This window comes from Peromyscus eremicus, chromosome 20 (genome assembly GCF_949786415.1).
Source record: "Peromyscus eremicus chromosome 20, PerEre_H2_v1, whole genome shotgun sequence".
In the NCBI taxonomy this organism is placed as follows: Eukaryota; Metazoa; Chordata; class Mammalia; order Rodentia; family Cricetidae; genus Peromyscus; species Peromyscus eremicus.
The window spans coordinates 1,129,075-1,141,528 of record NC_081436.1 but is presented as its reverse complement, the minus strand read 5'-3'; the positions used below and the strand labels follow the sequence as shown (position 1 = coordinate 1,141,528).

Here is a 12,454-nt window from a genome sequence, read left to right as displayed (position 1 = left end):
ATTCTTCACGAACAAATTTTCTAAAGGCCACCCAAAATCATGGCGGGGAAAGATCAAGGGCAATTAAAAAAGCAAAACAACAGAAAAAAACATGGAGTGGTAAAACAGAAGAAAATATCTTAATTCTATTGAAAGAAACCCAACCAGGGCTCTGTGAAGGTTTAAAGGTATAAAAATAACATCAAGACAGGAATAACACCCACATAAGTCACTGTGGCATCCAGTTTCTATTCACAAAGAAAAAGCTCCAGTCCATCTTTTAATTTTTTTTTGAAAAATTCCTGACATTACAGAACTAAACTGAAATGTATTAATATTCCACTCTTACATTTCCATGACAAACAAAAATTCATGAGCCAAAAAAAACCCAAAAAAATGGAAAAAAGGGGAGAAGCTTATAAAACTAAATATGGATATCTCAGCATAACTGCTGAACAGAGAAAGGAATTAAAACGCTTTTAATTAAAAAATCATGAGTGGATGATAAAGTGTGTAGAAACTGAAAATTTACAAACTATTTAAAACCTGGAATCGCTGACTGTTCAGAAACTACACAGATGGATCATGGGTGGTGGTGAACAGCAGAAAGGGATTATGGATGAATCTGCACTGTTCTAGCTGCTCCCCATGCCACCTGTCTCCGAGGAAAGCCTGTAAAACAGAAACAAGAGTAAGTCAGTTTACCCAGTTACACCAGAAGTTTACTAACAGGACATTTCAAGGTTTCTAAATTAACTAGTATTATGATCTGTTATGTGGGTGTGGGTGTGTAATACCAGTACAACCAAGCTTCCTGAAGCATTCTCAGGAGAGGTTTATCAAAGCATGTCATGCTGGTGACACTGTCTCTTCATGTTTTAGACTTTGGAAACTGAGGTGTTTCTAGAGATACACCACTCACCATTGTTGGGAGGTGAGGTCACAACACTTGTTGGGAGGACAAGCTGCTGCTTTATTGTTTCCCTTAGCTCCTTCAGATACAAATACAAGTCTGGGGAGAACACCAGCCTTCAGAAAGTTAATACCATCATGTGTTTACAGCCTATGTAGCCCTATCAATGTGAAGGAATTACAAAGTAATTTTAAATATTAACGGATGTTAAAGGGAGGAACCAACTATAGAAACTGCAGTGAAGAATTCAATTATTGTTTTAAAGCTCACATTTCAGTACAAAAATGGACAAGAAAACAGGCAGCAGCCTTCAGTTCTTTAGCTCACTCTTCAAAACCCAAAGCCTTCTTACTCTGTGCCAAATCCTCCTTGTAACCATACCTAGCTACAAGAGCCTTTATACTTCTGTCATAAATGGGTCATCTGAGTTCCTGGGACCAATTAAACTTTGAGGGAAAGGCATCCGCAGTACACTTCACTGAAGATAACTAATGGTTTAGTGTCAGTTCCATATCATAAGCTTAACTTCTTTTAAGAGCTGACTGACATCCATTTGTGGTGTTTGAGTAACACTGTATGCACTAACATACGAATATCATAGAGGGAGGGGTTTTCCCAGAAAGGTCATCCTTTAGATTATGTTTTCTTTAAAGTGAGAAATGATTTCTCCGTCTACTTTACTACCCTGAATATGCCTAAACATTACAATGTGAGATCTCTGAAGCTACGGAGTCAGGCCTGCTTAGTGCGCTCGTAGGTGAAATTCAGCATGAAGGGGAGTATTGCATTCTTTGAAAAAGGAGAGCAGAGTGGCGGTGGCGCACGCCTTTAATCCCAGCGCTCAGGAGGCAGAGCCAGGCAGATCTCTGTGGAGTTCGAGGCCAGCCTGGTCTACAGAGCAAGATCAGCCAGGCACCAAAACTACACAGAGAAACCCCGTCTTGAAAAAGTAAAAAGAAAAAGGAGTTAAGAGGGGCTAGAGATGGCCAAGTGTGTTCCCTGATCAAACAGTGAGAACCTAGCTCCCATGAAAACAAATGCCAGAAGTGGCAGTGCACACCTGTAATACCAGTGCTGTGGAGTTAGAGAGGAGGACACATCTGTGATGCTCTCTAGGTAGACAGTTTAGCCAAATCAGTGAGCCAGGTTCAGTCAAAGATCTCATCTCAAAACATAAGTTGGAGAATGAGGAAAACAAACATGTTTTGGCCTCCATACACCTGCAAGCATGTCCACATGCATTCACAAGATGTACACACACAAAACAGGAACACATGGGCTGTGAAGATGGCTCAGTGGATACAGTGTTTGTCATACAAGCATAAAGACCTGACTTTAACGCCCCTGCCCTCCGTAGCCATGTTAAAACAGACACAGCAGACAGTCCAGTGCATCTCTATGTAGTCCCAGCACACCTACAGATGAGAAGCAAGAAAGAATCCCTAGAAGCTGGAAAGGCAGCTCTTAGCAAGAATCAACAATACCATCTGAAACAGGGTGGAAGACAATAACCTGCAACCTGCCCACTATGGCACACATGCACCTGCGCACACAGGATGGACGGACGGACACGGAGACAGACAGGCAGAGACAGACAGACAGACAGACAGACAGACACACAGACACACACACACACACACACACACACACACACACACACACGCAGATTCTTGACAATCTCAAAATAGGATGACCCTAGGGTAAGGTAAACAACAAGCTGTAGGGACTCGAGACGGCTCACGGGTAGAAGTGCTTGCTACTCCTGCAGGGAACGTGGATTTGTTTCACAAATGTCTGTGACATCAGTTCCATGGAATATGACATTTTCAGGCCGAGGGCCCTGCACAAACATGGTGCACAGGCATGCACATACAAAACACTCATACAAATAAGTAAAACAATAAACTCTGAATGATAGTACTTAGTAGAAACAAAGGTTCAAAGGAAGTGGTTAGTTTAAGTCTAGTATCTTAAACAGCAACAACAATAAAAAAAACCCCACCATATAGGGTGGCAGCACTGTGGCCATATAAACAGCTTAAGAACTGTCCAATATTCACTCTAAAGCCTAAGCAAGACTTTAAAGGGCAAGATGCAGGGAATGAGGCACAGAAGGGAAATCTGAACAGAAACACATCTGACTCATGGTAGTCAAGCCCCTTGAACATCTTTGTCAGAGATATTTGTTAGATTAAAGGTCCTTCCAGTCCAGTGGTGGTGGCACATGCCTTTAATCCCAGCACTCAGATGCAGGCGGATGTCTGTGAGTTCAAGGCCAGCCTGCTCTACAGAGTGTGAGCCAGTTCCAGGCCAGCCAGGGGCTGTTACAGAGAGAAACCCTGTCTCAAAAAGAGGCCTTCCAAGAGACAAGATAAAGTTAAAAATGAAATCCCTATGGAGACAATTATCAGCATGGTAAATTTCAACTATAGAAAGAGTTGAACCATACAACATAGGACATAGCTAACATCCAGACCCAGATGTGGGTATGGTGAACACAAATGTGTAAGGCCTATCTGGAATAAAGCAGCCACAATAACACTAGAGACTGAAAGATAATGTAATAAGCACGAGCAGCAATGTCTTTCCGATGATGTTGATGTTGTTCAATTTCACTCTAAGGATGTTGGGCCATCAAGGGAAAAAAAAAATGTATCTAAAATCGCCACTGACTACCAGTAAAAATATAAAAAATATTGGTTGACTGGGAAAAAAAATCAAATATGATTTCACTATATGAAATACATTTCTCTTCCTTTTTGTTCTTTAGTGGTAGAGAACAATCCCAGGGTGCAGCAAATATCCTACCACTGCCTAAGCTGGAATCCTCAGCCCTAGCACATCATTTTTCTCTTTTGTGGAAAAGACCTGTAGCTCATTTTGATTAAAAAAAAAACAAAACAAAACAAAACAAAAAATGGTTGGGATTTACCTCTGGTAAACTCCACCACACAAGGTCCTGGGATCAAGCCCCAGTAAAAAAGGAAAAGGTAAACATCAGGAACTAAGCACACCACTGTGTAAAAGCACAGCACAGCTAATCACCCACATCATTAAGTTTATATTCTCTTGGGGCTTCTTTTCTCTTTCCTGATACAGAACAGTTTTATCATTCAAATCTAAGCGTATTATCCCTCACTCGTGATAGTGTTGCTAGTGAGAGAGAAGGGTAGGCCAGAAATAGAAGATAAGCAAACTTGCCCAACCAATTAGTAGTTGATTCAACACACACAGATCTATTAGTCCTTCCTAATATCACAGAAGGATATTTAATGAACCCATTAAAGAAATATAGACAAAAGTTACCTAACTTTTGACACTGACCATTGCCCATTGTTATGGGTACAGAAGTAAATTCTATGTATGCCTTTGAAATAACCACTCTCACCAGAGGAAAAGGGCTAGACAAGGACATCCTTGTTCCTGACTGGTGTTATCAGTATAAAGAAAGCTGTGCTAGACTAAAAGCTTCTGGGTAATCATGAAGACTCATCAGTACTGAAACTACTGAAGGATTTTCCTTCTATTTGGGAATATGGACAAAGGGTTACAAAATTCATGTGGGATACAAAAAGGCCCAAGTAGGCTGCACAGCCATCCAAGCCTACAAGGCACAGATCACAAGTCCCCACCCCTTCACCCGTCACATCACACGGTGAGCTACGGTTCTTACTGTGGCAACTTTATTATAACTAGAGACACAGATCTGGCCAAGAAGGCCAGCTGACAGCTTAACCATTAAATAATTTAAAGGTTAAAAAAAAAAAAAAAGAAAGGATTAACGGAGAAGCTTTTATTCATCAACACAGAGCCTAACACATTGTTTATATATTGCAAGGCAGAATAAAGCTACAAAAAAGTATAACAGAATGAGAGAGAGAGAAAGAACTGTGGCTCTAGATAAAGATTTCAATCAACAGGTCAGACTCTGAAACAGGCACTGAGCTGTAAAGACCTAAACCTAAACAAGAATTACCCATCCCCACCCCCACCCAGTTATCCCCCAAAGTAGTAAAAAGAAAATGGTAACAAGCTCACAATAGTTTGGTTCTCATCAATGTTAACAAAGAAAAACAAAATGAACCAACATTTGAGGAGGTGCCAAGATATGCACTCAGTAGGGAGAGAATCTCTGTTTCTCGCCTTTCAGTTTGTTAGTTACACATGGCACAGTAGAGGTGGTGGTGGTGGTAGCTGAAGCCCCGGTACCCTTAGCAGCAGACACAACATTTAGAGCCAGGAGAGGGATGGGTTTCATGCCAAGCAGACTGGAGACACAAGGGGCGGTCGGAAGAGGGTTGGGGAGGCTGGAGGGTGCGTCGGAAGTCCCCGCTGTGGCGAGCGAGGGGGTGGTGGTGGAGGAGGAAGAAGAAGAAGAAGGGGTGGAGGGTTGAGAGAGGTTGATGCTGAGGTGATCAGGGATCGTGACGGAGGCTGCCTGGGAGGAGGGTTTAGCGTTTTCTAAACTGTAACAGAGGAAAAAAGGAACAAAAAAAAGGGTGGGTGGAAGGGAAGACCACATAGGGACAAAGTACAGGACAAATCCGCTTCAGTTTTATCAGTAAGTGCCTTTGGTTGCCAATTAGGAACTCTAATATCAATTTAAACAAACTCTTAGTTTGTGGCCCACCCCTCTAAATATCTATCACCTTCCCTCCCACATACACTGCTATTTAAAACTACTTTGGTAAAGACCCAGCTGGCAAGACTGAGGAAAGGAATCATATAGAGCACATACTTCCAAGTGTGATCTACTGACCCAACCCAGAAACCAGAATCAAGTGGCCAGGCCTGGTGGCCCAGCTAACTATGGAGGCTGGGGGAAACCATCAGAAGTCCACAGCCTGCCTGGGCTACAATAGTGAGTTTAAAGGGCAACTTTAAGACCCTCTTTCAAAAGAAAAGACCAAAATGGCTGGGAATTACCTAACATACATGAAGAACTTTAAGTTCAGCCCCTATAAGTATTTTATTTAAAAAAAAAAAAAAAAAAAAGAAAGAAAAGAAACCTTGTAATTTCAAAGAGTTAACCTTGTAAACAAAAAAATCATTTCATACAAACAAATTACTAGTTTTCAGTTTAAATGAAGGATCAATTATTCAACAGTTACTGAAGAAACATTACATGTTACATTGTAGCTATTGAAAACATTTCAAACAGGATCAGACTGGCTTGGAACTAGAGCCTCTTGCCTCAGCCTCCTCACTGCTAGGGTTACTGGTAAGAATCACCATGCATGCCTAAAAAGAGCATTTTTTCCTGTAGTTATTAAATATTAAAGTCTATTTATATCTTCATAGCAAATGAACCAAAATATTACAATGGAAGGAGGCAGAGTCCAAAGCAGGTCACTGCCTAGACGAACTGAAAGAATGTAGCATTTTCAAAAAAATGCTAAAAACAAATGTGGTAAGACTCAGGGAAACTTTTCTGGTGGGGAGTTGTCTCCTCATTTTAAATGATCATTCCTAGACTTTAAAGTTGTAAAAACTCAAGTACTACTCTTCTTTGTGTTTAAAAACAAAAATAATGCACTGCTATTCCTACAGTGCCCCCGCCCCCCTCCTTAACTAAGACAGGATCAGATATTTGCTGAGATGAGACAAACTTCCACATGGCCACTTCCAAGGGCAGGAAACCTCCTAACTCCATTTTGTCTAGCTTGTTCAGGGACATTTCAGTCCGTAAGGAATTATCACAGCAATGAGCCATGAAAAATGAGCTATGAGGGCTGGAGAGATGGCTCAGAGGTTAAGAGCACTGGTTGCTCTTCCAGGGGTCCTGAGTTCAATTCCCAGCAACCACATGGTGGCTCACAGCCATCTGTAGTGAGATCTGGTGCCCTCTTCTGGTACACAGGCAGAATACTGTATACATAATAAATAAATCTTTAAAAAAAAAAAAAAAAAAAAAAAAGAAAAATGAGCTATGAAAAAAGCTCAGCCGGCCCAGCAGAAATGCTTTGGAGCCAATAATGAAAACAAAATCAGTTTTTTTTTTTTTTCATTCAAACTGAGCCAAGAAGAGAAGGTTAAATGAATAAATGAACAAATGAACAAATGAACAAATGAATAAATAAATAAATAAATAAATAAATAAATAAATAAATAAATAAAATTTGTACATATCCTGGCACTGGTGAGAAGGCTTTAAAAAGTTCTGATCCAAAGCCGGGCGGTGGTGGCGCACGCCTTTAATCCCAGCACTCGGGAGGCAGAGCCAGGTGGATCTCTGTGAGTTCGAGGCCAGCCTGGGCTACCAAGTGAGTTCCAGGACAGATAGGGCTACACAGAGAAACCCTGTCTCAAAACAAAACAAAACAAAAAAAAAGTTCTGATCCAAAAATATTTTCTTTAGTTTTGCCAAATACAAATAGACTAGTAGATACTGTAACTGTAATTTTTCCTTGGTAACTGTTTTGTTATATGTAATTTTACTATGCTAAAGTTGAAACCTTCCTTTTTGATTAGACAGAAAAGGGGAAGTGCTGTGGGATGTCTTTCTGTGCACTGTGAATATGTGTTGCTATGATTGGTTAATAAAGCAGCTCAGCTTTATTAATTAAAAAGTTCTGATCCAAATACATAGTTCAGATAGTTTCACTCACCAGTTTAATTTAAAACAATTCTGCAGTTACTTCAAGTAGTGAAGTTCTGCTTCCTTACAATGTAGACATGAATTTATTAAAAACACCAGTCAGGAAGGTCAAATTTGAAGTTGTAATTTGAACTATCTCATTCAAAGTAAGCTTACCCAAAGCAGAAGCTAACAACTTCTAGATTCCAAGAGCATTGTTTCTGCCATATAAAATTTCCCTCCAACAGGAACTAGAATCAAAAGTCTTTAACTAACAGGGTCTATGTAAGATTAACTACTATTTTACTTAACATAAAAACTTGGTGTGGTAGTAAAACAAAGTATGTCTAGATATAGTCCTTTCTATATGAAGAACTGCAGTAGCTCAAGGGGAATTGACAATGTTTTCAACTAGGGTTGAAAACTCTGGTTGGTATAAATACATAGGCACATGTATAACATGAATATAGACTTCATATTCATGAATTCCTTTCTCAAGTACTAGATTCAAGAACTGTTAATTTTAATGTGCAAGAGAATAAACACAAGACAGAAAGCCTTCTAGAAAGATAGACTAAGTCCCTTTGGAAATGGGCTGCTATTAACAATCTGACTGAGGCAGAGCTAGGAAAGAAAACACCCAATCGGATGCTCATTTGACTACACACAATTGCCTTACAACTGAAAGTGCAGCAACAGTACCCACGGATAGGGAGATAAAACCTTAGGAAGTCACTTGCAGATGTATGAGAATGGGGTGAGGAACAGGAGATAAAAATATGCCTGCAGTATCTGGAGCCTGCGCTTCTTGTTTCCCCACAAATGAAGGAACACACTTGTCACCTGAGAAATGTTTGCAGAGTAAATGGTAAAAGCTACCTCCAAGAAGCTATTTAGATGTCTCATTATCCCTAAAATTCAAGTTGCTTTGGACTGAAATCCATAAAAGAAATGACCTGTCTACATGATTTGTGAAACAAGTAAAATACAACTGTGTTTCAGTGTATCTGCTATTGCTAGGGCACTGTCCTGTTCAGCAAAAACATATACTGCCACCCTTTCCACTGTCCAAAACATCAAAAGCAAAAAGCAAGCAATCTATAAAACCCCAATCTGGCTATTTTTCTCTGCTAAAGACAGAAGCAGAGCTCAAGAGAAAAAAAAAGGGGGAGGGGTGGTGGTGGTGGTAACTTTTGCAATCTGTATCCACCTCAAGTAAACCCACACTTATTTCTAGATCGCAACAACCTCCCTCACTACTGTGTTGGCATTAATGAAGGTAAAGACAGGTCTAGCTTACCTGACATTGATTAGATACTGAGCCAGGCTAATGCTGGCAGCAGATCCAGTGATGGTGACCTGCCTATCAGTAGATCCTTCCACTGGGTTTGCAATTTTGATCTGCGCCCCAGACATCTGACGGATCTCATTGATTTTGGCGCCCTGACGCCCGATTATGCAGCCAATTAACTTGAGAAACAAGCAACAACAAAAAAGCACACCAAATTAAGAGTTGAACATTTGACTACATACCAACCAATTTCTACACTTTGTACCTAAATTGCACTCTGTGATCTCCTGATATACTGCTATCAAAACCTTCAATTATGGGTTCCCACTTCAATTCCTGAACCATTCATGTGATTAACTACAAATCAAGGTCAACTCCAAGCCAATTTCTCAGCCCAACCATTAGTTTTTGTTTCTATTCCCATAGTACTGCCTCCACTCCAAAGAAAAATTAACCAGAACAATACTGATAACGAATCTAACGAGATAGCTAGGAATAAATAAAAGTGTTGGGTCATCAAAATTCATGAATTCATCCTGACATCATCTCTGCTCCCAAAGTACAAAGTTAAATTGGATGCTCTTTTGGGGGAAACAGGTCTCTAGATGCTTTAAAAGAAAGGCAAATAATTTCTACAGGATAGTAGGAGGTTCTGTGTTTGAAAACTGTAACAGTTAATTGTATCAATTCTCTCTAGCAAGGTTTTCCTCAGAATTCTAACATACTTCATACTTACATCGTTTGGAATGGTGAGTTCATGAGAAGTAGTTTGAGCAGATGCATCCAAACCTGCTAAAAGACAGAAAAGAGCAAGAAAGTTTAATGCACAGAATTCAGAATCAGTGATTTGCACATTAAACTAACAGAAGGAAATAAACTGGAAACACAGCATTGGCTGTTGGGTTTCATCACTAACTCTGAAGCCTCCAAGGAGGAAAGATGGGAGCAGGTATTAGAATAATGCTGGAAAGATTCTTCTACACAATCAGAAGAGCTGATTTCATGCCATTTCCTGCAAAGCCCAGACTAACAGGTAGGGAGATAACAAGGGGCAAAGAGTGGTATTCTTAAACAGGAGCAAAATCTAAACACCAAAGCCTCTATACATCTACCCCTGTTCTGATTAAGATTACTGCTGTGTCCTGATTTTATTTCATCCAATGCTCACTACAATCAGTGCCAGTTTCATTCCTGTTACCGGGTATCATAGACTCTTGGCACATACACTGAGTTGCTTTAATTATACCTGTATCAGAGTAACACCCTCCACCTCTATCCTACCAAGCTAGACTTAAAGATCAAATAGATAAAATGGCAATCAGTTTGAGGGAAGTTTATTTCTCCAGATTTATTCTGTCTTTTGTTCTAATTGTTCTGGCTTTTATTTGGTTTTCCAAAGAAAAAAAGAAAAAGAAAAAAAAATCCCACCATAAACACCCCTACCCATCCATAAGAACATCAGGATTGGGCCATTCCAACTGGCTAACCCTTAACAATTCTAGTCCTGCTCTCAACTACATTTTTAGAAGGTGGTTGGCCAGATCCATCAAGGGACCCTCAGGGGCACCATGCCCACCCCTTTGCTCTCTCAGCTCCTCTCTGCCATGTGCATGTTGCTGGTATGGTTTACGGGCAGTGAAACATGACTCCCACCAGTTTATTAATATAACAGTAGAATACTACAGATTTTTTTTTTTAATCATTACCCCAATAGCCTTTCACCTCTGGAGAGCTGGATTCAATGCCTGTTAAGATACAAGTGAAAATGAGTTTGGTGGTCTCATTCTAACCCTATCGGACAAGTTATTCCTTATACAGAAAAAAAAAAAAAAGCCCCAAAACAAAACAAAAACAAAAACAAAAATACACTACATAATTTGGAACAAATGGATTGTCTCTACCCAAGTCTTATGAACACCTGGTGGAGAGAAAGGGGATGCTAATCAGACCAAGGTGGCCACTATAAGGAAGGGTTACTAGAAATATCAGCCTACCCCTTTCCTGACTAGCATCCCCAGACCTCACCCCAAATCTTCCAGGGCTTTTTATTCTGTTGTAATTAACTCACCCCAAATGAAAATCTTGTTAACAAACACATTACCTCCTTTAGCCATAGTAGGTCAAGTTTATACCAGCAGATGCTGGATGATAATGAAGTTTGTTTTAAACACTTGTCAAGCTGAGACCTTGGGACTGGCCTCTATCTTGTACTACACCTTACAAAAATAAACACTGAGATATCCATACCACTGAATCCAGTGTTGCCATGGGTCATGGGAAAATGAGACTGTTGCATTGCCAACTGGTGCAGCTTGGTCAACTACAGGAAGGAAAACAGGAGAGACTAGCATTAGAAGGGTAACTTAAGCACATCCAGATGTGAAAATGTACACAGCTCCTGACTCCCAAAGTTGACTCTACTATTCCAACTGTAACATAGAATAAGATTGGGGCTTACAGTACAATCCAAAGGAGAGGCAGAGTATGATAGGTAAGGGTTAGAAATAGAAAGGATGTCAGTATACAAGAATGAATGCATTTGGGGTATATGAAAAGGAAAGCAGTAACACCACCCCAATGACCATCCCCTGTGGACTGTTTAATGAAGGTGTACGCAGCCATTGCCAACGGTTCCCCCAGGGACAAGCACAGACAGGCTAGATAAACAAACTGTGCAGTGGTGCTAAGGGAAACACACCATGCAGGGTCCACCAGAACTGGGAAAGGGAAGGAGATGAGGGGGGCAGGGAGACTGCAAGGAGGAGAGAAGCTGAACAAGAAACCAAACTGGGCTTCATCCCCAACAAATATTTTCCCAACTATCTTATTTGTAATACACATAGATAATTAATTGTCCTAGCTGGCGACAAAATAATCCCTCTTCCAGTCTACTTCACACCTCTCCTAGGGGCTACCACTAACCAAGAACCAAACTCAACTTTCCAAGTCTAATCTCAGCACCTGAAAGGATTTTTGTAAGGATGAAAGAAGCATACAGAAAAAAATGTCATTGGACAAAAATCTAAATACCACTACTTTTAAGTAGAAGGTTCTTAGTAAAGTTTGAGTTGAATTCCCACAATCAGTTTTCTAGCTTCCCTATGTAAATAAACCGTCAATGCCTTTTCTAATTTGTAACCTCAGACTGAGGAGTACTGAAAGGCAAACCCAACCTCCCGCTCCCCCAATGGGAAGCACACTTTACTGACAGTTTGAATTGGTCCAAGATATTGTAGTGCACCATGGAACATTTCTTTTAGAGTAATCTGAAATATGGGAAAGAAACTAATAATCTGATCATTTCAAGGGGTTACTGTCAAAGGCAAACAAGTTGATAATGTGTGGTTCACCTTGTAATACGTAACAACACTGCAAATGTTCAAGACCCAACTTACTCCTGTCTACTAGGGAGAAAGGAATCAAGACAATTTTGGATGGAGAGGGAGTTTTTCAAACAAGAAGTGAAATCAAAACTTACATCTGGCTGTGGAATGGCATACTGTCCTTGAATGGTATAGGCCTACAAAAGGAGGAAAACAATTCCTATTAAAAACCAATCACGGACAGCCACCCAGTGTGGTGGGACGACAAGTTTTCAACTAGCCAGGAAGCCAGAGTTGAACTAGACAAGGGGAAACAGATTGAGGCAGTAGAGGGAATCTCACAAATGGTCAGACCTGAGCTGGCCTTCTGT

General features: G+C 40.4%; 1 protein-coding gene across 19 annotated transcripts in view; it reads right to left on the bottom strand.

Moving 5' to 3' along the window:
* Positions 1-440: 440 nt before the first annotated feature.
* Pcbp2 (poly(rC) binding protein 2) overlaps positions 441-12,454 on the bottom strand; it is a 28,218-nt gene continuing 16,204 nt past the window's right edge. For 11 of the 19 annotated variants that reach the window (XM_059247228.1, XM_059247233.1, XM_059247218.1 and 8 more), the window contains 6 exons: positions 12,239-12,280; positions 11,008-11,080; positions 10,467-10,505; positions 9,497-9,552; positions 8,770-8,939; positions 441-651 (listed from right to left, as the gene is read on the bottom strand). In XM_059247228.1, coding sequence (XP_059103211.1) covers positions 615-651; positions 8,770-8,939; positions 9,497-9,552; positions 10,467-10,505; positions 11,008-11,080; positions 12,239-12,280 — 417 coding nt within the window. In that variant the 3' untranslated portion in view covers positions 441-614. Of the gene's footprint in view, positions 652-4,670; positions 5,359-8,769; positions 8,940-9,496; positions 9,553-10,466; positions 10,506-11,007; positions 11,081-12,238; positions 12,281-12,454 lie in introns of those variants that run through there. The other 8 variants (XM_059247231.1, XM_059247236.1, XM_059247230.1 and 5 more) reach the window with 3 other exon arrangements.